Genomic DNA, 23,666 nt, shown 5'->3' with positions numbered 1-23,666 from the left:
AACTATGCCTGATGGACCTTCTACATTATCCATCTTAAGGTTCGAAATGTGGTTTAAAGAAAAACTGGTTGACCATGCACTGTGTAGGAATTTGGTGAATCCAGCCACTCACTTTTTTGTTGTAAATAATTTGACATTTTCTGTGACAAGAGACGACATTCAATGAACTGAAAAGTATCAATATCCAGTGATATCTGTTTTCAATCAACGAATGCAAATTAATTTCCATTTGCATATACTTCTCAACTATCGTTGAACTTCACCGCCTGCTATCATGTTGTCCCTGGTCTGTACCATGTGGTTTTGGTATAAACATAACGTAGGCCTATTCAATTGGTAGGTGTGACTAAATTCTCACCTTCTGTGTTTCTTTGTTTGCAGTGGAATAAGAAACTCATCCTAGTGGGACAAAGAACTTATATCCTAGTAGGATAAGGAACCTATCCCAGTGGGCTAATGAGCCTGTTACAGACTCAGTGGGATAATGAACCTATCCCTCCCAGTAGGATAATGAATCTATCCCTGTAGGATAATGAACCTATCCCTGTAGGATAAGGTACCTATCCGAGTAGGATAAGGAACCTATCCCAGTAGGATAAGGAACCTATCCCAGTAAGATAAGGAACCTATCCCAGTAAGATAAGGAACCTATCCCAGTAGGATTAGGAACCTATCCCAGTAGGATAATGAACTTATCCCAGTAGGATAAGGAACCTATCCCAGCAGGATACAACCTATCCCAGTATGTTAAGGAACCTATCCCAGTATGTTAAGGAACCTATCCCAGTGGGCTAATGATCCTATCCCAGTGGGCTAGTTAACCTGTCACAGTGGGATAAAGACCCTATCCCAGTGAGACCAAAAACTCATCCCACTGTTTCCACACTTTTCAATCTGTTTGTTTTGTGAAATTTGAGAACAAATCAACATTTTACGCTGTTGTTGTAATGTCTAGGAGACCATTTGTTATCGATGGGTAAATGTGGTGGAGGCAAGATGCCGATATTATCTGTAGAAAAACTAGAGATTATAAGCAAAAACTTGAAGAAATTGGAAACAAAGAAAAAGACAACAAAAGAAAAGTCAACAAAGAAATATCCTTTCAAAATAAATTGTCTTAAATAGCAAAAACACCTCATATGATAGATAGTAGGGAGAAATACTCAAAATCTATGCTAGAAGTGGTAATAGTATCACAGGAAATTTGAGAAAATTGTAAAGATATATTACTAAAGAAAGGAATGTGCAAAGACATGATAAGGTTACAAGAAATATAAGAGAAAGAAAGCGAAAACGAATTTGGTAAACAATTCACAGCTGTCTCTCTCTATCACATAAGAAAAACACAGACATGAATCACAAAGTTCACAAAGCTAGTCAATGAACGCTTGTGAAACTATTGGTAAAATGATATCTGGAGATAAATATGGGAGGGATACAATAATATCAGTGTAAAAAAACATTACAAAGAATAATAACAAGGATGGAAATTAAATACCTATTAAAGAAATAATGTAGGTGTAGGTAATAAAACAACTGACAAAGTGGGAAGAATTTACTGGGTAAGCAGAAATGTTTGTACATGACAAGAAAGTGCACAGAAATATAAAAGGAACTAAATATAATAAAATGAAATATACAAGGAAGAGAAACCTTTGAGGTAGTTAAGTTCAAGTATTTAAGCCACAAAGCGAAACCTTCATCCTGTGGAATTGTTTTATAACAAAACGTAACATTTGTCATCAATTTTTTTCGTTTGTTTATTAATACCAATAATGTAATTACTTCTTTCAACTTTGTGCAGGTCAAATCTAAGCTAAAATTGGTAAATAGTATCATAGGAAATTTTAGAAGCGTGTAAAGATATATTAAAGAAAGAAATGTGCTAAGACACGATAAGGTATTAAACAAGGAATATAACAGAAAGGAAGCAAAAATGATTTAGGTTAGCAATACACAGTTGTCTCACTCTCGCTCTCATAGGAAACACAGACATAATACAAGAATCACTAAGCTTAATTACTTCTGTCAACTTTGTTTAAGATGCTACCATGAATGAGTGAATCCTTTGTTTTCTCAGTTATGTGCAGTGTGTAAATTAAAAGAAAAAGCTAAAACGTTTGTACTTACACTATAAAAAACAATCTGAAAACAATAAATTTATCAATACTCTGCTTCTTCCTCCAATACTGTGATAGCAGATTTATGTACAACTAGCCAAGGTTTAAGCTTGTATTGATGACAAATACTTTACTTTTAGTGTTACAATTTTGATGATAAAATCTGCTTTAAATCTTGAAATAATGTAAATAAATATATGAGAACCCCCTCAATCCCTTCAAGGTCATATTCTACTGAAGTATGCGATGTAAAAGAGTGTGATATCATGGAATAGCTGGTTCTCATATGTAACGATACCAATTTTTTTTATTTTTTTCAAATAATCAGTGCTAGCTCTGTAGTTGTGTTTTGCCAAAAAATATGCCCCTTGACATTCTATCAACGTGATCTCATTTCTAAGATATAATAATTTTAATATGGCAGGTTTGTCGCAGGATAACCCTGGTGCTCGGTGGACAAGTTCACATAGAGTGAAACATGAAAGGAAGGAGTTAATTTCCAGAGATAGAATCATGTGCAGGAGCTACCTGTCTTGTGTTGATCAACAATATATAAAAAAAAACAGCTTGTTACTGGGGAACAGCAGGTGTTGGGAGATTGCACAAACCTATAGCAAGTTTTATTCTAGGTATTTGTTTAGTACAACTTGACATGCTGTTGTCTATATCTCCTAGTACTTTAGTAATTGTCAGTCAAGTTTTGACTGTGTGCAGTTTCTCCTTTGTCCTGTCTTGGTAGTAATATTGCAAGCCATTTATTTCTCCTAGTAATTTAATTCTTGGCACTCAACTTGACCAAATTCCATTTGACCTTGCCTTTTGCTAATTAGTCAGCTTGGCTTTACATTGTTTCTTGTAGTAATTTCAAAGGATGACGTTAGGGAGAAGTTTTGTCCCGATTGTCAAAGTACTAAGAAAACTCCCGAGTACTACGTAGGTTGCTATAGCTGTTCCAGTTTTCAACATGCTCAGCTTTAAATTTTGCCAAATCTCCAGAATGCTTCTCAACAAAAAACATGGGCTGATGACATCAGTGTGTTTTTGACAAGTCTGTAAATATATCAAAATTTATTTTGTGCAGAGAGTCATCCTTTAAATAATACCCAATTAAGTTGGATACATTCTATTTCATCTAAAAACCCTTCTGTGACAATTGTTAGTAGAGTTCTGTATTTTCATTGTGCTTTAATAGGGTGCCAATCAACTTGACTATTTTATTTGACCTAGACACATGCTTGTCAGTCAAGTGAACTCTTCTTCATAGTTCTTTAGTTAGTGTCAATTGAGTTGGATCCAGTCTATCCTTTGCTACAGTAGTTGCCTTCTGTAACAATTAATTGTCAATAGAGTTGGTGCATTTTATATTTCAATGGTTAAATTCCATACATGACACTAAAATTGACAAAGGTATGCTATTTGACATAGTCACTTGCTAGTTAATAGTCAACTGGACTCTTATTTTCTATTTCTTCTGTTATTGCCAGTTACATTATATTTCCCATGGTGCATCAGTTACCTTGTCACTAAATTTTACTTTGCTGTCTTTCATCTTACTTCATAGGTCTATTTTCTTTCCTTGTTGATGTTGTAAAGTACTAATTTAAATTGCTTCGAGTTATCAGTTATTTAAATATTAATTAACAGTTTTGTTATTAACAAACTGATGTCTTGATGTTACTTGTATCAGCCTTGTCAAATTTATTGTGCAATCTTTCTGTCAACTTAATACAGAACATGTTCTTGTTTGTCAACATTGTGTATAGTCTTCAGGATAATTCCTGAAGTTGGGTCAAAAAGTGACTGTAGCTGTGAGCAGGTTGCATGGAAGATTCATTGTACCTTTCAGATCACATCAGTATTATGATTTGCATTTGTTTACTTTTATTATATGTCAAATCTTTTGATTTCATTTTGCAGTGCTCGAAAGCGGCAACACATGAGTTTTATGAAACACCAGAATGGGCTGAGGCCGGTCTTTCAGTTTAGCAGACCAGGTAAGAATCATACAATGTTCAGAAAATACATTTCATGCTACTTTGGTGACAATTAAGGAAGGTACCTCTCCCCCCTTCATACCTCTCCCGATCTCCACTGATTTTTGGACTACATCAGTTTATAGTAGGCCTACCACATTTGCTCTAATATTAAGTTTATATAATAATTTTATTCCCAGTGGCTCACCAGAAACATAACAGTTTGAAAACTTTGCCATATATGATAATGAAACATGGTCTAGTGCTTGCAGACTCATTGCCTTAGAAGGAGATTCTCTGGAGAACAACAGACAGGAAGGATTCTGCAAAAGAAATGCTCATTGCTGAAGTAATTGCGTAATGCATTTCATAGAAGTGGTCAACTTTCTATATTCCCTTTGTTTCCATCTTGCTTAAACGTGTTCAATTCCCTCCCCCCCCCCCATTCTCTCTTTGTCAGTGAGAATAGTGATACAATACTGAATTAGTAACAGCAATTTGCCCGTCTGAATGTTCTTTTGAATTCTCAAATCAAAACACGTTAACGGTTTTGTTGATAGAGAATGATGTACTTGTGTAACCATTAAAGGAGAGACATTATAGTGCAGAAAGATCACATTTTCTTTATGTTTTCACACATTTGATTTGTTTCATACATATATGCTTTAATACATCAGTTGAGAGAATTAGTCCATTTTGTCTTTTTAACTCTCAAACCTCAGTTCACATTATTAAAGCTCATTTGAGTTTTCTTTCCCATTCCTTCCATCATGGACACCACCAACAAAACATCCCTATACATCATTGTGGGTACCAGTTGTGCTAATTTCAGTTGAAGACATTGAGTTTGCATTGTGCATTGTTACTAGAAACCCTCAGCTTTTCCTTACTGTGTTACTCTTCATTTGTCAACAACAAAAAAAAGACCCCAAAAAATAAAATAATTATAATTTATTTCATTTCTTTGCTATCAGTTTGTTCTGTGGTATCCTTTAACCATGCACTTACATTATGTACGTTTTGTTCTCTATATGAATGTAGGCTGGCTAATTCTAAACAATAGATTACATCGTACAGTCCTCAAACAATTGCAAAGTTTCACTTTCCACATGTACTTGTACACTACTTTCTGTTTTGGCTGTGAGTGGATTATCTGCTTGTACTGAACAGACCAGTACATATGTCTAGTTTCCTTGTATAGCATTTCTGCTCTGCTGTTTAACTAATGACTTTGTAGCAGCAGCATTTTAATTCTGTATCTCATTACAAACTTCAGATTTGTATTTTAAAGGAAATGGTTTGTCTGTGGAATTAAACCTTACACTGGTAGTCAGTGAATCGTTTACTGGTTGGATTTTAAGTGTGTGTAAACCTACCTTTTGGAAATGACATGTTCTATTGCAGTTTGCACTATATATGTGGGGATTTTAATGTTTACCGTTTGGAATACCATTTGGAACTCCTGTTTGAAGTTGTAGGATCTCTCTAGGACCTGTGCATAATAGCCCTTTCTTCTGTTCTCAAGCGTTCCTCATAGTCTTGTTTATTCAATCAGTATTAGACTAGGAAGCGGTGTGCGTAGTCAATAGGAACATAAGGAACATTTACATTCAAATTTGTTTATCATTTCAACGTGTCTTAGCTCAGTCCTTGACAAAACTGACAAAAGCATGGTTTTCACTGTTAATGGATTAAACACTTAGAAATGGTTCAAGCCTGCCTTACCAAATGTGCAAATAGATTAAGAGCATTTTAAATAAAAGGAGGATAGCATTAACTTGATCTTTAGGGAAACCGATTTGTACAGATCTCATCCCAAGTGTGAATTATGAAACAGTAGTTAGAAAGTGAAGGATAGGTGTTGGCTTCATGGGGTCTTTCCCTGTTACTTCCTGACACCACATATCTATCACAGTTGTTATGAAATTGATAGTCGTGATATGTAAACACATACTTAACGTTTAACAGCAATGATATCGATGACGCGTAGCCCGCATGGATTGCGTTACAAACATCGGTAAGGCTTAGTTGGCAAAGAACCATTTGTTTGCATCCTTTGTCATAATTAAATCATTTGGATCTGGTTAGTGGTTTCCTTTTCCTTGTACACCGTATAGTGGATAACTGGTAAACTTATTCAGAGACATTCAGGGGGACCGTTAATTAGTCAATCTATATCTATTGCATCGGACAATGTAACGAAGGAATCATTTCCTAATATAAGACTCAGCGCCCGTACAGGGGAGGTGTTCGATCACAGTGGCAACGCAAGGCTTCTCTTTTCATATCGGCGTATCTCCACGCGAAGATCGCAATATTTACTCAGGATATGCAATAGGCAAATCGTTTTTAAGCCTTGGTGAAATGATGTCATGGACAGATTTTTTTCACTGGAATCAAGATTTTGTGCACGTTAAAGAGCAATAATGGATAAGTACTCAGTGGATAAAACGTTGCCATGCGAATGATAGAGTTATGTAGAGAACAGTCAAGAAGGTTTCTTTTGGTCGATCTAAAATTACCACGTGGAACACATCTTAAGTGCTGGGACTCGGTCATTGTGACTTAGTCTCTCATAAATGGTTCTTGACCTTCTAAAACGATTTTTGAGAGGAAGTATCCACGAAGTGATTGAGTTTAATTTATGGATTTTGGTTATTATTTGACAAACTGTGTGTAAACCAAATTTTGTTTGTTTTTGATGATGAGGTATATTCCGCAGGCTAGTATTAAATCTCAGCTGAAATTAAAGTGGTCTTGTGGAGTGTATCATGGATTCCAAACTGTCCAGTAAAATGCAAAGGGTTCGAAAGACGCTTTCTAGGATCCATTTAAGGGAGTCTTTTAGGAAGAAATTAAGCAAAATACAAACGATTCAACGACCGAGGCCAGAGCGGCCTAAACCAATAGTAATAGTGGATTCAGACAGTAATACCAGCTCTGAGAGCTCAATGCAAGATACAGACAGTATTGACTCAGGTAAAATGATCTGTAAAAGCAAAACAGATTTGTTGTTTTTAAAGGAGTTTTCAGATTTTTTTTATTGCATTTAAATGAAAAGTATATAGAGATATTTGTAAGGAGCTAAAGAAAGTGTTGTATAGGTTGTGAATCTTTTTCAAAATCCACAAAACACAAAAAAAGGATATCAGATAAATTGTCCTGAATCGGTAAATAGGACAGAATCTCCAGGGCGGATTGCACAGTTGACTTTTATTTAACCTTTAAACTAGAGAAGCAGTATTACAATCAAAACTACACAATGAAATGTTTCCTGAAAGATAATTAGTGCAGTATTTAAGAACTTAGCATGTATAACCTCAGGATGTGTGACCTGATTAATTCGCAGATTACATTGCAAGGGTCCTACCTGTACTGTGCAAGCTTTGTCACAGGATTTCTACTTGTACTTTCTACTTTCTACTTGGCATGTGATATACATTTTTGAGTAGTCAAATGATAATTTTATTTCAGAATACATAAAATATTTGTGTTCCTTATAGGTCATCTGCTGTACAAGCAGTTGTTTTCATTATAGATATATTTCCATTTTTTCCACTAATTTAATGGTACCCAATTTTGCAAGGTCGGCAAAAGTGACTCCATAGTTTTCCCTTTCACGAAATCAAAAAGGGTATAATAGGACTTCATTGTGATTGCAAAAGGACGTTTGAAATTGGCACAAGGGGTGTAATGGGACTTGGTTTTCAAAGGAATTAGGATTTTGAGGAGGTTAGGATTAAATGGAGATTGGGATGCTAGGACTTCAAAGGGATTATGATATTAAAACATTGCAATGGAGAGGGTATGGATTAAGTTTACGGACAATGTGATAAGGTGGTAGGCATTTTCACACAGGACTGTAGAAACCGTTTTGGATAAATGAAGGACCATTTTTAGAGTTTATACTGAACATACAAGTATATGAGTTGGAATTTAAAGAAGTTAGGACACATGAACCAGCCATTGTTAAACTGGTCACAACCTGTCCAATTGAAGGAGACTGAAAATGAGTCTACCAGCAACTTGACTGTTGTGACCTAGCTTTCCATTCAAATTTGTGACAACTGCATATCTATGGCATGGAAAAAGATCACCAAAAGGTCAAAGTGTGTTCTCCCCCCCTCCCCCCACACACACACAAAGATGACAGTTATAGTCAGTTAAAACATTGCACACTCCATGATCATTGCCAATGGCCAGTCAGATGGACAATGCAGCATTTTTGGATTGGTCAGATTGACCAGCCTTAAAATGGCTAAATTTTGATCAATCAAAGTCATAAACACATATGCACATACATGTTCGACTATCCACAGATGTCTAGGTTAACACTCCAGTTGATTTAGGTCACTTTCGGTCGGGGCAGTATGCAGCCCTCTGTTGAGAAGGAATCATTTGGTGTTGAGTTGGCTCTCTTGATAAAAGCAGTATCATGAATTATTGTACATCTTAGCATAGGACTGGAAGAAGCCAGTTTGGGTTACACCATGGAGGAGTATGCACAATGGGTCAAAAGGTGAATCAGTAAAACACTATCAGTCTCGGACATTTACATGTATTCATATGCTCCAATCAGTGCTATGCAGTATGTTACCTAAACATGTTGGGAAACAGGATACTGCTGTAAACAACAGTTGATGTACATTTTGTACAGTCAGGCATGGACATTTATGCCTTCCTACACTCTAAGAGGGAATATATATATATATTCGTTTTCAATTATATATATATTCATTTGCCTTTGTCGTTTACCTCCATTTATTAATATATATATATATATATATATATATATATATATATATATATATATATATATATATATATATATAGATATAGATATAGATAGATATGCTATCATGTTAGGGAACATATAGATATCAACTGACCTGTCATAGCCCTTAAAACTGAAAGTAATTCTCAGTTCATAATTCACTCAGATCACTTAAAATGGGCAAATTATGAAGGAATAACAATCGATATGTAGATAATAAATCAACCGTAAATTGCTTGCATATCAAATATCTTGTGAGGAAAGTTGTCTCAGACTGCCATGGCATAATGACTTACGAGAATATTTTAAAAGTTCTGTGACACTTCTGTTTTGATACAAGTTACACACTAAAGAAAAATATATGCATTAATGTAATCAAAATGTAAATCAAAATTCTAAACAAAAACAGCTTAGGTTACAAAATAGATTTGCTGGTTGCCTTCAGCATTAGAACCATTAGTGGATGTTACTACATTGCAGGGTTTATGGTTACAGGCAGGAAACCTAGTATTCGAACTAGCCTATGATGTAAATGATCTCTTTGCTTTAAATGTACTTTAGATCCTCCTGCAAGCAGGAACTCGCGAAGAAGCCTCATTGGCTTTAATATCAAAGCCCCAAGCTGACCCTCAGTCTCTTACATTCATATTAAACGTCCATGATTTTGAATTGTCAATTTTCAACAACTCTGGACGACATACATTAATCTCGGGGGCTCGAACTGAGGACCTTATGATTGAAAGGCACCGGCGTTAACCACTGAGCTAACACTCCTATATGCTTACATGTCAGTAGTTTGTCCACAAAATAGATAGTGTGTCCGGTTGTTCAATTAACATATTTAATCTTTTATTTATGAACAATAAATTGGATGAGTCAACCAAAAAAATGCATATGCATAAGTATTCATGACGAATGCAGTGTATGAAAAATATTGCCATATATTAACTTGAAGCATCTTCCTGTACCAACAATAGGCCTTTCTGCCTTCATGACAAAAAAAAAAAAAAGGTCTGTTGAAAATTTGAATAAGAAATTTCCCATTGACACAGTTAGACAGGAAATTAGGTAATGCGTGTTTGCCCAACCACGTGGGAAGCTCCCAAGGACTTCCTGTATATGAAATAATAGATGTGCAATGTGCAGTGTTGAGTACTACCATTGGGCAGAACACCCAACATTGCAATGCATTACTGTTACTGTATATGAAATAATAGATGTGCAATGTGTAGTGTTGAGTACTACCATTGGGCAGAACACTCAACATTGCAATGCATCACTGTTACTGTTTGTGTGACTAGAATGGGATGAAATGAGAAATTAACTAAATGATAAATAAATCCAACATGGAAATGAGATATTTGAAAGCATTTTGCCTTAGGCTTTCTTTAGAAATCTTGGATCATGTCCCATTCGCAGGCGATCGAAATATTCCACTATTGCGTAGGGGTGTATGTATGGTATCTGTGTACAATCTAAAACAGTCGATAGTTTTGTCATTGGCAAATTATTTTGAAAGTGATATTTCACATTTCTGACCTGAGTAAGTTCTGAGTAAGTTGGCCCGAAGTTGAATGGTGCTAAGGCGTTGCATCCACAGCCTCTCTCTGTTTTAATTTTCTATTTTAATTTAGAGAGTGAATATTATTTTTATCTCAATACATTACATGTATAGAGATATTGTAACAGTAAGTGGGACTCTCTCTTCTCTTAAAAATTTTTCAGCGTCTTCAAACAAAGTTCTTTTTCTCTGGAATTTCCAGAGCAAGAATATATCATATAGACCAACAAAAGTTACTATTTTTTATTCCAGAATTGTATCTCATTCTGTGACTTTTTCACCGATTTATGTCCAAATCAGGCCAATTTGGACTGAAAACACACTTTGGCAGACCTGTTTTGCACACGCTCCAAAACTTATGTTTTATGAAAGAGAATAGAATAGAACTGTCTTTCAACAGTGGTATCGTCTAAGATAGGGTCCTATGTATTATATATTTTATTAACATTTTAAACTTTCATTTGTTGTTTACAGGTAGGTATTAATAAGAATTTTACTACCTGTATATGACATTTTATGGCTTTTATTTGCTTTATTTGATGTTTAAATGATTTTTCTTTCTTAAAACAACACTGAGCTGCCGCCCCTACTTTTAGTAAAAAGGTCCGTTTTTGATGATTAAGCCCCGCCCCCAAGTCTGTTTTGTAGCAGATTGGCTATGACTCATAACAGCTACATGTTAGATATACGAAAATGGCTACCCTCGCGACCAATTTTCTGTAGTGTAGTTAGGTACGCGAGGTGTTAGTGTATTGCATGCTAATTACATTCTGTACTGCTGAATAGTAGTGCATTTAATTTATATTAGGCCTTCGTTTTGTAACATCCATTTAAGGATAGTACTGGTGTTCAGGTAGCTTTTCAGAGCAAGGGCCATGATAAGTTTGTTTGATTGCCCTTCATGTATTTTGTATAATTACGTATACACATTCTTGTATTTCTGAAGACTACTTACTGTAGGCCTAGTGCATTTAAAAAAAAATATATATATAGGCCTAGGCCTATTAGGCTTTCAGTGATAGCCACATTAGCATTGTACTGGTGTTCAGACAGCTTTTCCTAGGAAGGACCAGGGTAAGTTTGTTTGATGGGTACGTATAAAAGAGGAGCCGGCCATAGCATCACAACTTTTATAAGACTATAAAAATTGTATAAGGTTATGTTTTATTTATAAGGATATAAGATGCATAAGGTTATAAGAAGTATGTTTAGCTTTCTTTTGAACCTGTAATGTTTGACATCAAATGTACAAAGAATTAAAATAAAATTACAAAATGGAGAGGAACTGAGGTGGCTATTAGGGGAAGAGGAGGCCACCCATCACTTGCATATAAAAACTTGTAATCTTCTTTTACATTATTTTTTCCAAGTCATAAATCCATGAAATCTTCATGTCCGAAAAATTGAGATGGAAAAACGTGGGTTGTTTTGATATCTAGAAGTGGACACAGTTTTGATGGTAGTCACCACTACAGTAACATACAGTAGGTCAATAGGCCTAGCTCTCAAGGCAGGCATCAAGAATATGGTCGAGTTGTTCGCCTCTTCTAATTTGGCTGTTGTCATTGACGTCAAACTATATGACCAAAAAGTCCAACAGAGACTGACCTAAGATGAAGGATACCACATAAAAAACAAGTTCTTAAATATTCTATGACATTACTAAACCTTGCAACGTCGTTCTTTCGACTAACAGGCAATGAGCGCTAAAGGCAAGACAAGCAGGATAAAGTGTAACCTGCAGAGACTATTCGTGGCAAAGTAGCAAAAATGCAAGTTATATATTTGTTGTACCATGATTGATATTGATAATTGTAGAGACAGAGCAAAGATTTGAAATTAGGAATCAAAATTAAAACTTCCAGTATTGAGATACTGCATCATTGATGCTCTTGTTTTATATTATTATTGATCCATACCTTATGTTGACTTTTACCATTGTTAAACTCGATGCCAACCTGTTATCGAATGGTATATTCCAAAATAAAACAACCAGCAGTATGAGGTTGGCTTATGCAATTCTGGGAAAACATAGATTTTTATTATTTCAATTTGTGGTTGTCTTGTGCTAGTCTGGGACAACATCAGTTTTGAGTGGGCAAAGGCTATTATATTTATCATGGTTTTCATAAAGTATTCAAAGTTTGTCTTGTCTATTTTAAATTGCCTTATTTTACAAACCAAACACTTGACTATATCAGTTAAATTTAGAACTTTTCTCAAGTAATCCGTATAATCAGTATAAATATTCTGCTTGTATCAGATCAAATGTTAGGAACTGTTCGTACTGTCAGTACTTAGCAGTATAAATATCCTGCTTGTATCAGATAAAGGTTAGGAACTGTTCATACTGTCAGTATAAGCAATATAAATATTCTGCTTGTATCAGATAAAAGGTTAGGAACTGTTCGTACTGTCAGTACAAGCAGTATAAATGTCCTGCTTGTATCAGATAAAGGTTAGGAACTGTTCATACTGTCAGTATAAGCAGTATAATATTCTGCTTGTATCAGATAAAAGGTTAGGAACTGTTCATACTGTCAGTATAAGCAGTATAAATATTCTGCTTGTATCAGATAAAAGGTTAGGAACTGTTCATACTGTCAGTATAAGCAGTATAAATATCCTGCTTGTATCAGATGAAAGGTTGTTTACTCTGTCAGTATATAAAGCAGTATGAATAACCTGCTTGTATCAGATGAAGGTTAGGAACTGTTCGTACTGTCAGTGTGAGTGTTTGAAGCATGACATTAGAGGACAACCTAGAGCAGGGTTCCCTAACCGGGTGCATGAACCCCCAGGGGGTCCATAGTCCATCCCAGGGGGTTCGTGAGACGTTTCTGAAAAACTAGAGTACTTTTTGTTGAACTAAAATCTGACATATAATTTTTATCTCAATTACATGTATAGAGATATTGTAACAGTTAGTGGGACTCTCTCTTCTCTTAAAAAATTTTCAGCGTCTTCATACAAAGTTCTTTTTCTCTGGAATTTCCAGAGCAAGCATATATCATATAGGCCTACAAAAGTTACTATTTTTTATTCCAGAATTATATCTCATTCTATGACTTTTTCACCGATTTATGTCCAAATCAGGCCAAATCGGGCCGAAACACAGTTTGTTTCATGCCTTTTTGCACACGCTCCAAAACTTGTTTGTAGGGAACTTTTGCCCACGTTTTCCTGTTTTTGATGATTAAGCCCCGCCTCCAAGCATGGTTTGTAGCAGATTGGCCAAACTCATGGCAGCTACATGTTAGATATACGAAAATGGCTACCCTCGCGACCAATTTTTCTGTACCGTGTGTAGTGTATTGCACGCTAATTACATATACACATTTTTGTACTGCTGACTGCTACGTTTAATTTGTAGTCCAACCATTGTTGTGCAAAAAAAAAATACTTTGCGTAGCTTTTAACATACTTTCCTAGCTGCTATCGTCGCGCATGGTACCCGAACACCAGACGTAGTCAACGGAAAATCTTGCCTAAGCATCTCCTTATTCGTTGAAATTGTGACGCAGTTAACTCAAACTAAAATATCCATGAAATACTGCAACCTTCGACCACATGTTAGCCTAACCACCACACTAAGTCAATGGGAAATGTAGCCTAACGATAGGTTTGCAAAAAAAAAAAATCGTAGCTTAGTTTACAACTTTCAATTTGCTGGAAATCGGCATTTGTTTGGAAGGTATGTGCTATGTCTTAAAGAGGGAATGTCGTATTTTAATTGGAGTAGTTTCTAGTTGTTATTATTTCTTTACATCAATCTGGTAACATTCTAGAGTAATATTAAACAAGTTACGATGGTACAATTTGCTTTCCAGTTTGATTGGCCTTAGCATACATTTCTAATTGAACTTGCATGGAGTTTAATAGGTAACGAATTAGGTATGTTTAACTTCAAGTTCGTAACATTTCTTTTTGTTCAAAAAAGGTAAAATACTGAAAATAAGCACAAAATAATGTCGGAATGTATGCAATATGTAATTAAAATTTACACTTTGGTAAAGATTGAAGATGGATGATTTGTCTGAGATGCTTTTTGAGATGGATATTTTGAGTAAGTATTCTTAGCCCATTTCAAGCCATTAACAGTTGACATACATGTCGAGGTGGTTAGGCCATTCGCTTAGCACAGTGCTGATAAGGTAGGATGTCATATTTACGTATTTTGGAAATTTGTAAAAAAAAAAAAAAATCCAGAGGTGATTTGATAGTTTAGTTAGTTTAGTAGAAAAAAGGATCAGGAGGGACACTTAAGTCCCCATCAAGGACCCTATAGAGAGAGAGAAAAAACTGAAGACACAGACACTCAGACCCGATTACAATGCTCTAAGTGCTTGTCCAAAGCATTCTTAAACCCATTCACACTACTTGCAAGTACAACTTTCTCAGGCAAACCATTTCACTCATTCACAACCCTATTAGAAAAAAAAAGGTATGCCGAATATTAATCCTACTATGCGACTTTTGGAGTTTAAGACAATGACCTCTAGTACAACTACTGTTAGCAAACGGGAAAAAGTCGGTAAAGGATAAATTGTCGAAACCATAAACAATCTTGAAAACCTGGATCAAGTCCCCACGTAACTTTCTAAGCTCCAGTGTGGTGAGATTCAACAGTTGTAACCGCCTATAATAAGGAACCCCCTTTAATGAACTAATCATCCTAGTAGCCCTCCTCTGTACTTATCCTTAGCAAAGTAAGGGTTCCAAGCCTGCACAGCATACTCCAGATGAGGCCTAACCAATTGCTTATAAAGCCTAACTACGATGTCCTCTTTCAGAAAACTGAAGTTCCTCTTGATCATACCTAAAACCCTATTACCTCTTTTAGCAGCTTCAAGACAATGTTTAGAAGGTTGCAGAGATGAGTCAATGTAGATACCTAGGTCTCTTTCAACAGAGACCTCCTGTAACTCCACACCATTAAGATTGTATGTAAACTTTTGCTTACTACTACCAATGTGCATTACCTTACATTTATCAATATTAAAAAGCATACAAACAAAAGGATACCTAAGAGCCTTGTATTACAACGACACTCGCAACACTCACAGGATGAAGTGTAACCTGCAGAGACTATTCGTGGAAAAGTAGTGTAAATGCAAGTTCTATATTTGTTGTATCATGATTGATAATAATAATTGTAGAGACAGAGAAAAGATATGAAATTAGGAATCGAAATTAGAACTTCCAGTATTGAGATACTGCGTCATTGATGCTCTTGTAATAGTAATGTACAAAAGTCGTACCTATCGACAAACTCATTTTGGTTCCATATGCATATGTTGCCATAGTAGTACCGTACCGTGCATGTGATAAATAACTAAAATATGAAACAGACACAGGCCCCATGACTTTGGTGAAGTTGGTGTACGCATGACAGTACGTCGTGAAGAAAAAGAGCTGATCTGATATTGAAAGTTTCCAAATAAATATTTGTTAATCACTTGTTTTTTTTTCATTACAATATTACACTATGAACTTGACCTTTAAGGAAGCACTGTTATTCGTATTATAGTATAACAATGACTCAGATCGTGTCTCGAAAAGTTGGGGGTTCTTGGACAACTCTGACATCCACAGGGGGTTCGTGGGGGGATAAAGTTAGGGAAACCCTGACCTAGAGCATGTTAGCATTGTAAACTTGTTCAGTGAATTGACTCTCAGTGTGGATTTTAATTTGGAAAAACTCTAAAGCTCAAGCTTCCTCCTCTGACATATTTTACGAATTTAATAAAGAAAAGACAATGGTGTGTGATATGTTAATGAAAACATTTTGATTATTAACACCAGCATAAATATTTTTGTATTGCATAGTCATGAGCGACTGGAAGTGAATGCCCGATACATCGACAAATTATACGCAGGAAATGTAACGTATACTTGTCGAATAAATGTTGCAATTATAAAATAAAAAAAGGTAAACTGAGGTCACTATTTATATGAATGAATGAATGAATGAAATTGTTTATTTCCAACACAAAAGATAAGTACATTTTCAACAAGAATTCAATACATATAATCAAATAATCATGGTATTATATATAATTCAATGAAAACCACCAAAGATCTAATGTGTGGAAAAGGAGAAAAACTGAAGTGCAATACTTATGAATCGTTTTCCTCCAAATATGTGTTGAAAAGTATAGACAAAAGAATTAGTCAAGACAGGTTAACACACATAAAGTTACAAAAATAACAGAAAATCGAAGGAAAAAAAGAAAAGTTTGAGAGAAAAAAAGAAAAGAAAGAAAGAAAAGATTGGGCATTTATACATATTTGACATTAATGGAGATAATCAATTTGAAATAGCAGTAGATAACAACATTTGTTTGTACATTTTCTTAAATAATGACTGGGTTCCATTGTTCTTCAGTTTATCATCAAATGAATTCCAGAGTTTAACACCAGAGATGGAGATGCACATCTGTTTTTTGGTTGTTCTTGCAAAAATTTGTTTAAAATTATAATTCTTGTGCCTTATATTATAAGTATCACTAGATGCAAAAGAAAAATAGCTTTGTAGAGTGGGTGGTAATAACTTATGAAAAACCTTATACATGAATACACCTGTATAGAAATCAATTAGTTTGGGTACAGTTAAGATTTTTAAATTGTAAAACAGTTCAGAAGTATGAGCTAAATAATGAACATTACATATTATGCGAATGACCTTTTTTTGTTTTAAGAATAAAGGAGTAATGCTGGACTTATATGTGTGCCACCATACTTCTATACAATAGTTCAGATATGGAAGAAAAATTGCACAATATAAGGTATATAATGCCGCTTTGTTTAATATATGACTTGCTTTGTATGACTGCAATACTTTTAGAAAGTTTACTTGATAGATTCGATATGTGTTCTTTCCAACTCAGTTGGTGGTCAATAAAAACACTAAGAAACTTTGTCACATAAACTCTATCAATTCTTACATCATCTATTGTAATTTTAGGATCAGCATTATACGAACTATTGGAAAAAATCATATAATTTGTTTTCTTTATATTAAGAGACACTGAGTTTCTGGAGCTCCTTACTAACTAATCTGCTCAGGGTGTGGACATTCTCATGGGAACAAAAGATTTATTTCAACTTATAATTTTAGAATGATTAAACAATTTGTTCTCTTCACTTTGATTTACAGATGAGTTGGAGGAACCACCCATCCCCATCAGTAAATTCGAAGAACATGTTGTCGCCAACCATGCAGATAGTGATGGTGGATTTGCGACAGAGTATGAGGTAAAGAAGTCTTTATTATTCATATCAAATGCTGAATATTCAGAAGGTATTTGGCAGGCTTACATTGAGTCTCTACTCATTCTCATAATTTAACATAGTTTTCCTGTACTGATACTTGTCCTTGTGTATTTGAATCACACACTACCACTCGGGACAATCTTTGAATTGTTTCTCGGTATAGGAATTTGCGCAAAGTTGTGTACTGGAAACTCTTGCTTAGAGCCTGTATACTTGTACTCACACACACACCAAGGCAGGAAATAAGGTATCTAGTATTACATCACAAAATGGGATGAAAAACAGGTAAATTGCTATATTAGTGCAAAAATGTATAGCAAGCTTTTGTACACAGGAACCACAGTGATATTTGTATGGGACAAAGTTGAGGGCCTTAAAATCTGCTAGGCAAATTTGAAAAACAAAAACTATTTCCTGCAATGGTAATGTTACTTGTACTGATACCTCATGCTGTTGCAATATACTACAATTCTGGAGCAAGGGGGCAGAGAGAAGCTAAACCACCCTGTACATAGAACTTTCCAATATGCAGGGTAGGCAGGTTTGGGTGCCTAAGCCTAAGGATGTTAGGGCCCACATACCTGACTGGTGTGAGGTTGTGGGATGACTACCTCTTTTGGCTAATGGATTACAATCTTTTCCGGGGACAAATTTGGCTCATGGGCTGCTAACCAGGAACAAAGGAATACTAACCTAAGCACCCAGCAGTAATCATCAAAGACTGATTCAGCTACTGTATCTGATACATTCACCCAGTTTTGGAGTCAGCTGTTTCTTATCTAATTTCCAACTGCGGTTTTTACAGTTGTAACGTCATGTTCTATATTCCATGTAGCAGATTGCCCCCTGAATTGTCTGGTTTGCCTGATGTGTTCTACAATGACAGACTATTTAAAGAGTAGTTTACACTGTAGGCTAGAAACAGAAGGGTTCAAATGATAGCTATTCCATAAGTAAAAGTCTTTTCATTCTCTTTGTTAAAAGTCACCCACTGATTGAACATGAATAGAAAGGAAAGAGTATGCAGACTTATTCATCCACACCTTTCCCCTCCCCTCTAACCCCTCCCCTCTCACCCCTCCCCTCTCACCCCTCCCCTCTCACCCCTCCCCTCTCACCCATATTTTCTTAGGAAAATGTTCTAAGACCCTATAAATCCAGCTTGATCTTTTGACTGAATCCAGTTCATCCAATATCTGGCTGATTTGAAATACTGAATTGGGTGCTTCCCTAGTCAAGAATTTCTACCAAACATCCGATTGTCATAGATCACAGACTAAGGTCTACCTCCTGACATTTCGCTACATGCAAAGATTAAGGTTTTATTCCATTTTCAGTGTTTGATCAGTCAAACACATATAAAAACCACATTGAACCAGCAATTTGGAAATCTCACACAAATTTTGACTTAGACCTTGTTCTTTTGACATGAAACTTGGCTAGTCTAGCTACTATTGCTTTAAGTCAAAGGTTGCTGCCATAGTGATGTGTTGTTGTCATAGTGATGTGTTTGCTGTCATAGTGGTGTGAAGGAAGTCTGTGTAATACACTGCTATTACTGAGTCAGCTTACATATTAGCCAACAGCTTCTGTTATGGTAGTAATCTCCTGAATAGGTTGCTGTAAGTCAAAGGTCGCTGTCCTGCTATAAACTTTCTACTTTCAAAAGTCTACTTAAGACCCATTTTTTCACTTGTTCTTTTGTAAATTAATTTACTTTCTTTGTAAAGCGCTTTGAGCAGTAACTTTTGTTTACTGATTTGGCGCTATATAAGTCTCATTTATTATTATTATTATTATTATATTATAGTGATGTGAATGAAGTCTGTGTAATACACTGCTATATAAGATAATATATAAGATATAAGAATCTTTATTGGCCATAAAAGGAACTGGAGCTCACTCCATCTCAGTATAACATACATAAAACAGTCAAAAATACAACAAAACATATGATTTATAATATATTCCTTTGTCAGCTTACATATTAGCCAACAGCTTCTGTTATGGTAGTAATCTCCTGAATAGGTTGCTGTAAGTCAAAGGTCGCTGTCATAGTGATGTGAATGAAGTCTGTGTAATACACTGCTATATAGCTGTGTCAGCTTACATATTAGCCAACAGCTTCTGTTATCATAGTAATCTCCTGAATAGGTTGCTGTAAGTCAAAGGTAGCTGTCATAGTGATGTGAATGAAGTCTGTATAATACACTGCTATTACTGTGTTATATATTAGCCAACAGCTACTGTTATGATAGTAATCTCCTGAATAGGTTGCTGTAAGTCAAAGGTCGCTGTCATAGTGATGTGAATGAAGTCATGACCTAAATATAATATTGTATAGTAAGATGACTTGGATGCCTTTTAATACATTCCCCCTCATGTATGCTTCTTATCATTTTTGAATATATATTTTTTAAATTTTATTTTGCAGGATATTCTAGCTGTTGGTAATAACTTTCCTGCCTTAGCTGGAAGTGATGAAGGAAATAAACTTAAGAACAGATATACAAACATTGTTGCATGTAAGTATTTAAGAATAAAACAAGAAATACACAAAGTTTGGTCTTCATTTAACCATAAAAGAACAAAGAATATTTAGAGTAACGTCCAACATTGACATGAAAGTTATTGATGGTTAAGAAATGTCGGTCTGACATCACTCAACTGACTGTTAAAGTTAGACAAAGAATTCCCACAAAGAATTACCACGTCAAGAAAAGAGACTGCTTAATATTCAAATATGTTATTTGATATATGGATTACTTTCCATAAGCAGTGCGTGTCCGCACCATGTTACTCCACTCTTGTAAACATTATGGAGTGGAAACTGGTAAAACTGACCCACACCCCCCCCCTTCTTCCCAAGCTCCCTAAATTAAGGGTCAGATGTGAGCATGTTTCTCTTCTGTTCTTGATTTTTTAGTGTAATAATTGTTAACAGTTATCTGTCATTACTGGATGGCAGTGATTTTTGAGAAACAGAATAAGAGTGTTCATGATAACTTCAAACTTAATTAACATTAAGGTAAATATTTTCATGTTTTGAAACTTTCCTCCTGCAGACGATCACACCCGAGTGTGTTTGCAGACGTTACCAGGCCATCCGGATTCACACTATATCAATGCCAATTACATAGATGTAAGTAATCTAAAGTTGCATCTGCTAAAACCATGAAACTTGAGAATGACTATAGGACAGTTATAGAAAAGGAAAAAAAAATATGGAAAAAGAAAAAAAAATTGGCAAGAAAAAAAAGCAGAGAAAAAAAGTGGAATTGACAGAAAGAAGATGAATAATATCTAGAGTAGTATGTGACATCATAAGTGAAGAAATAACTCAACTGAATAGTAATGAATGGTTTGTGTGCATAGGGACATCAGTATTGGTGGATCTCAACTATAGGTACATACTATACTATAGGTACATACTATACTATAGGTACATACTATACTATAGGTACATACTATACTATAGGTACATACTATACTATAGGTGCATACTATACTATAGGTACATACTATACTATAGGTACATACTATACTATAGGTACATACTATACTATAGGTACATACTATACTATAGGTATATACTATACTATAGGTACATACTATACTATAGGTACATACTATACTATAGGTACATACTATACTATAGGTATATACTATACTATAGGTACATACTATACTATAGGTACATACTATACTATAGGTACATACTATACTATAGGTATATACTATACTATAGGTACATACTATACTATAGGTACATACTATACTATAGGTACATACTATACTATAGGTACATACTATACTATAGGTACATACTATACTATAGGTATATACTATAATATAGGTACATACTATACTATAGGTACATATAGGTACATACTATACTATAGGTACATATAGGTACATATAGGTGGCAGTACCTATAGTAGTAGCAGTCTTGACTGTAATATAGTTTATAACTGCAGTAGATGGTCCTTACAGCAGTAAGAGGGTACACACAGTTTGGTGATGGTACTCACTGTAGAAGAGGGTACCCTCTGTTAGATAGGGTACTCAGTGCAGTAGTGTCTTCTGTGTAATAAATGGTTCCTACTCCAGTACGGGATACTCACTGTAGGAACAGGTACTTGCAATGTGAGGGCTATTTATTGAGAGTAGAGGGGACTAACTAAAGTAGAGGGTACTCACTGTAGAAGAGGGTACCCTCTGTTAGATAGGGTACTTATTGTAGTAGTGTCTTCTGTGTAATAGATGGTTCCTACTCCAGTACGGGATACTCACTGTAGGAACAGGTACAAGCAATGTGAGGGCTATTTATTGAGAGATAGAGGGGACTAACTATAGTAGAGGGTACTTACTGTGGGAGAGGGCTCACACCATAGATGGTGGTACTCACTGCAGGATCGGGTACAACCTTAAAGAAGGAAGGTACACACAGTAGTAGCGGGTACTCATGGGCGTAACCTGTACACACTGCAGGTGTGTTTAGTTGCAATAATGAAAGTACTAACTGCTAAGAATGAGGCAGCTCATCACAGGAATAGATTTTTGACAGTGTTCAGGGCCTAGATATTAACGACTCTATTCATCTAGGGTTCAGTGACTGATTTGAATTGGCGGATCACATTCTATGCTTTTAATTAATGTCTCCATGTGTCGACAATTGAGTGATGATGACTTTGCCAAACCACACCCTTACTACCCTTTAACATCTGTTGACAATACAAGATCAAAGTTTACATCATTTCAATAGTCCTAGCACGTGCTGTGCTCGTGATTTTTCGTAATGCGTTGTTTATATTCGAAACCTACTCGATTTTTCCCCCTGAAAATTCACAACCAAGATCCTCGGCACTCTCTTCTGTATCTTCCGAAAGCGACGATTGGGTAACACTCTGTACAGTAGGTTGAATTGGGAAGAGGACTCCTTGAAAGTGAGAGGGAACTGATTAGTCAGAGCAACGTTGACTTTAAAATAGTAAAGTACATACAAAAGGGGAAGTGAAAGTCTCAAATGAATTGGTTTTGACTGTTTGGGAAAGCCCTTAAAGTTAAGTATTGACTTCCCCTCACTGGGTGTAAATCAGTTTTTAATGATCTCATCAAAGCAATGCTGAATTTCCTTCCTTGACTCTAGGCCAACTCCATTCACTCCTTTGTTGACAGTGACTTGGCTTGACTTGACTTGCAGATAAAATACTTGTGACTCAGTCGACTCTGGAATAGAAAAATCGAATGACTTGACTTGACTTTGAATATATTTGACTTGTTGACAAAGTAAAATGAGGAGATGCTACCAATTTTCTTAAGAAACAATTGGAAAGGATTGATGTGTGCTATCGAAACAGATATTCAGTTTCATTTGTTTCAGACATCACTAAGTTCCTACTTGCCAATAGAGATGCATTCTGTGTTGCACAATCGCCTCAAAGCGTAGCATTGTCTTTAGTACCTTTATAGCGTTTCTATTAAACAAACGACTTGGGAAAACGTAACTTGGTGACAACAGTGTGAACTACTGACTATAAACACAGATAATTCCAACTAATAAATATTCACATTCTCTAGATGTTACTTAACATAATTTACATGATTATTCAACAGGGTAATTGTTATTACAATAAACTGAAACAACTTAAAATACTTGTAATTGCTTCAAGGCTTGCAAATGAACCTAATTAAATATGGAATTAATCAATTTTGTATTAAGCATAAATTTGAACTATTCTTTTGACAGAGTTACAACCAGCAATGTGCATACATCGCCACTCAAGGTAAGTCAGTGACTTTGAAAGGCATTTACTTCTAGTGTCTGTTCTACCTTAGCAACCAACGAGAATTCTCTCGTCTGTTATACCAATTAGTACTTGTGTATCTGATCTTTTTAAGATACAAGGTACACGATAGATTAGTCACCAACCGTTAACCTGATCATGGGCAGCATCGACTCT

The 23,666-nt window shown here is 35.4% G+C and overlaps 1 protein-coding gene across 2 annotated transcripts in view; it reads left to right on the top strand.

Moving 5' to 3' along the window:
• LOC139962012 (putative receptor-type tyrosine-protein phosphatase mosPTP-1) overlaps positions 1-23,666 on the top strand; it is an 89,477-nt gene that overhangs the window by 39,906 nt on the left and 25,905 nt on the right. For both annotated transcript variants that reach the window (XM_071961807.1, XM_071961806.1), the window contains exons 13-17: positions 4,038-4,114; positions 17,588-17,685; positions 20,138-20,228; positions 20,769-20,845; positions 23,453-23,489. In XM_071961807.1, coding sequence (XP_071817908.1) covers positions 4,038-4,114; positions 17,588-17,685; positions 20,138-20,228; positions 20,769-20,845; positions 23,453-23,489 — 380 coding nt within the window. The remainder of the gene's footprint in view (positions 1-4,037; positions 4,115-17,587; positions 17,686-20,137; positions 20,229-20,768; positions 20,846-23,452; positions 23,490-23,666) is intronic.

This window comes from Apostichopus japonicus, chromosome 20, assembly GCF_037975245.1.
Source record: "Apostichopus japonicus isolate 1M-3 chromosome 20, ASM3797524v1, whole genome shotgun sequence".
NCBI classification, from domain to species: domain Eukaryota; kingdom Metazoa; phylum Echinodermata; class Holothuroidea; order Aspidochirotida; family Stichopodidae; genus Apostichopus; species Apostichopus japonicus.
Note: the sequence above shows the minus strand (reverse complement) of the source record. Positions and strands in the feature narration are given on the sequence as shown.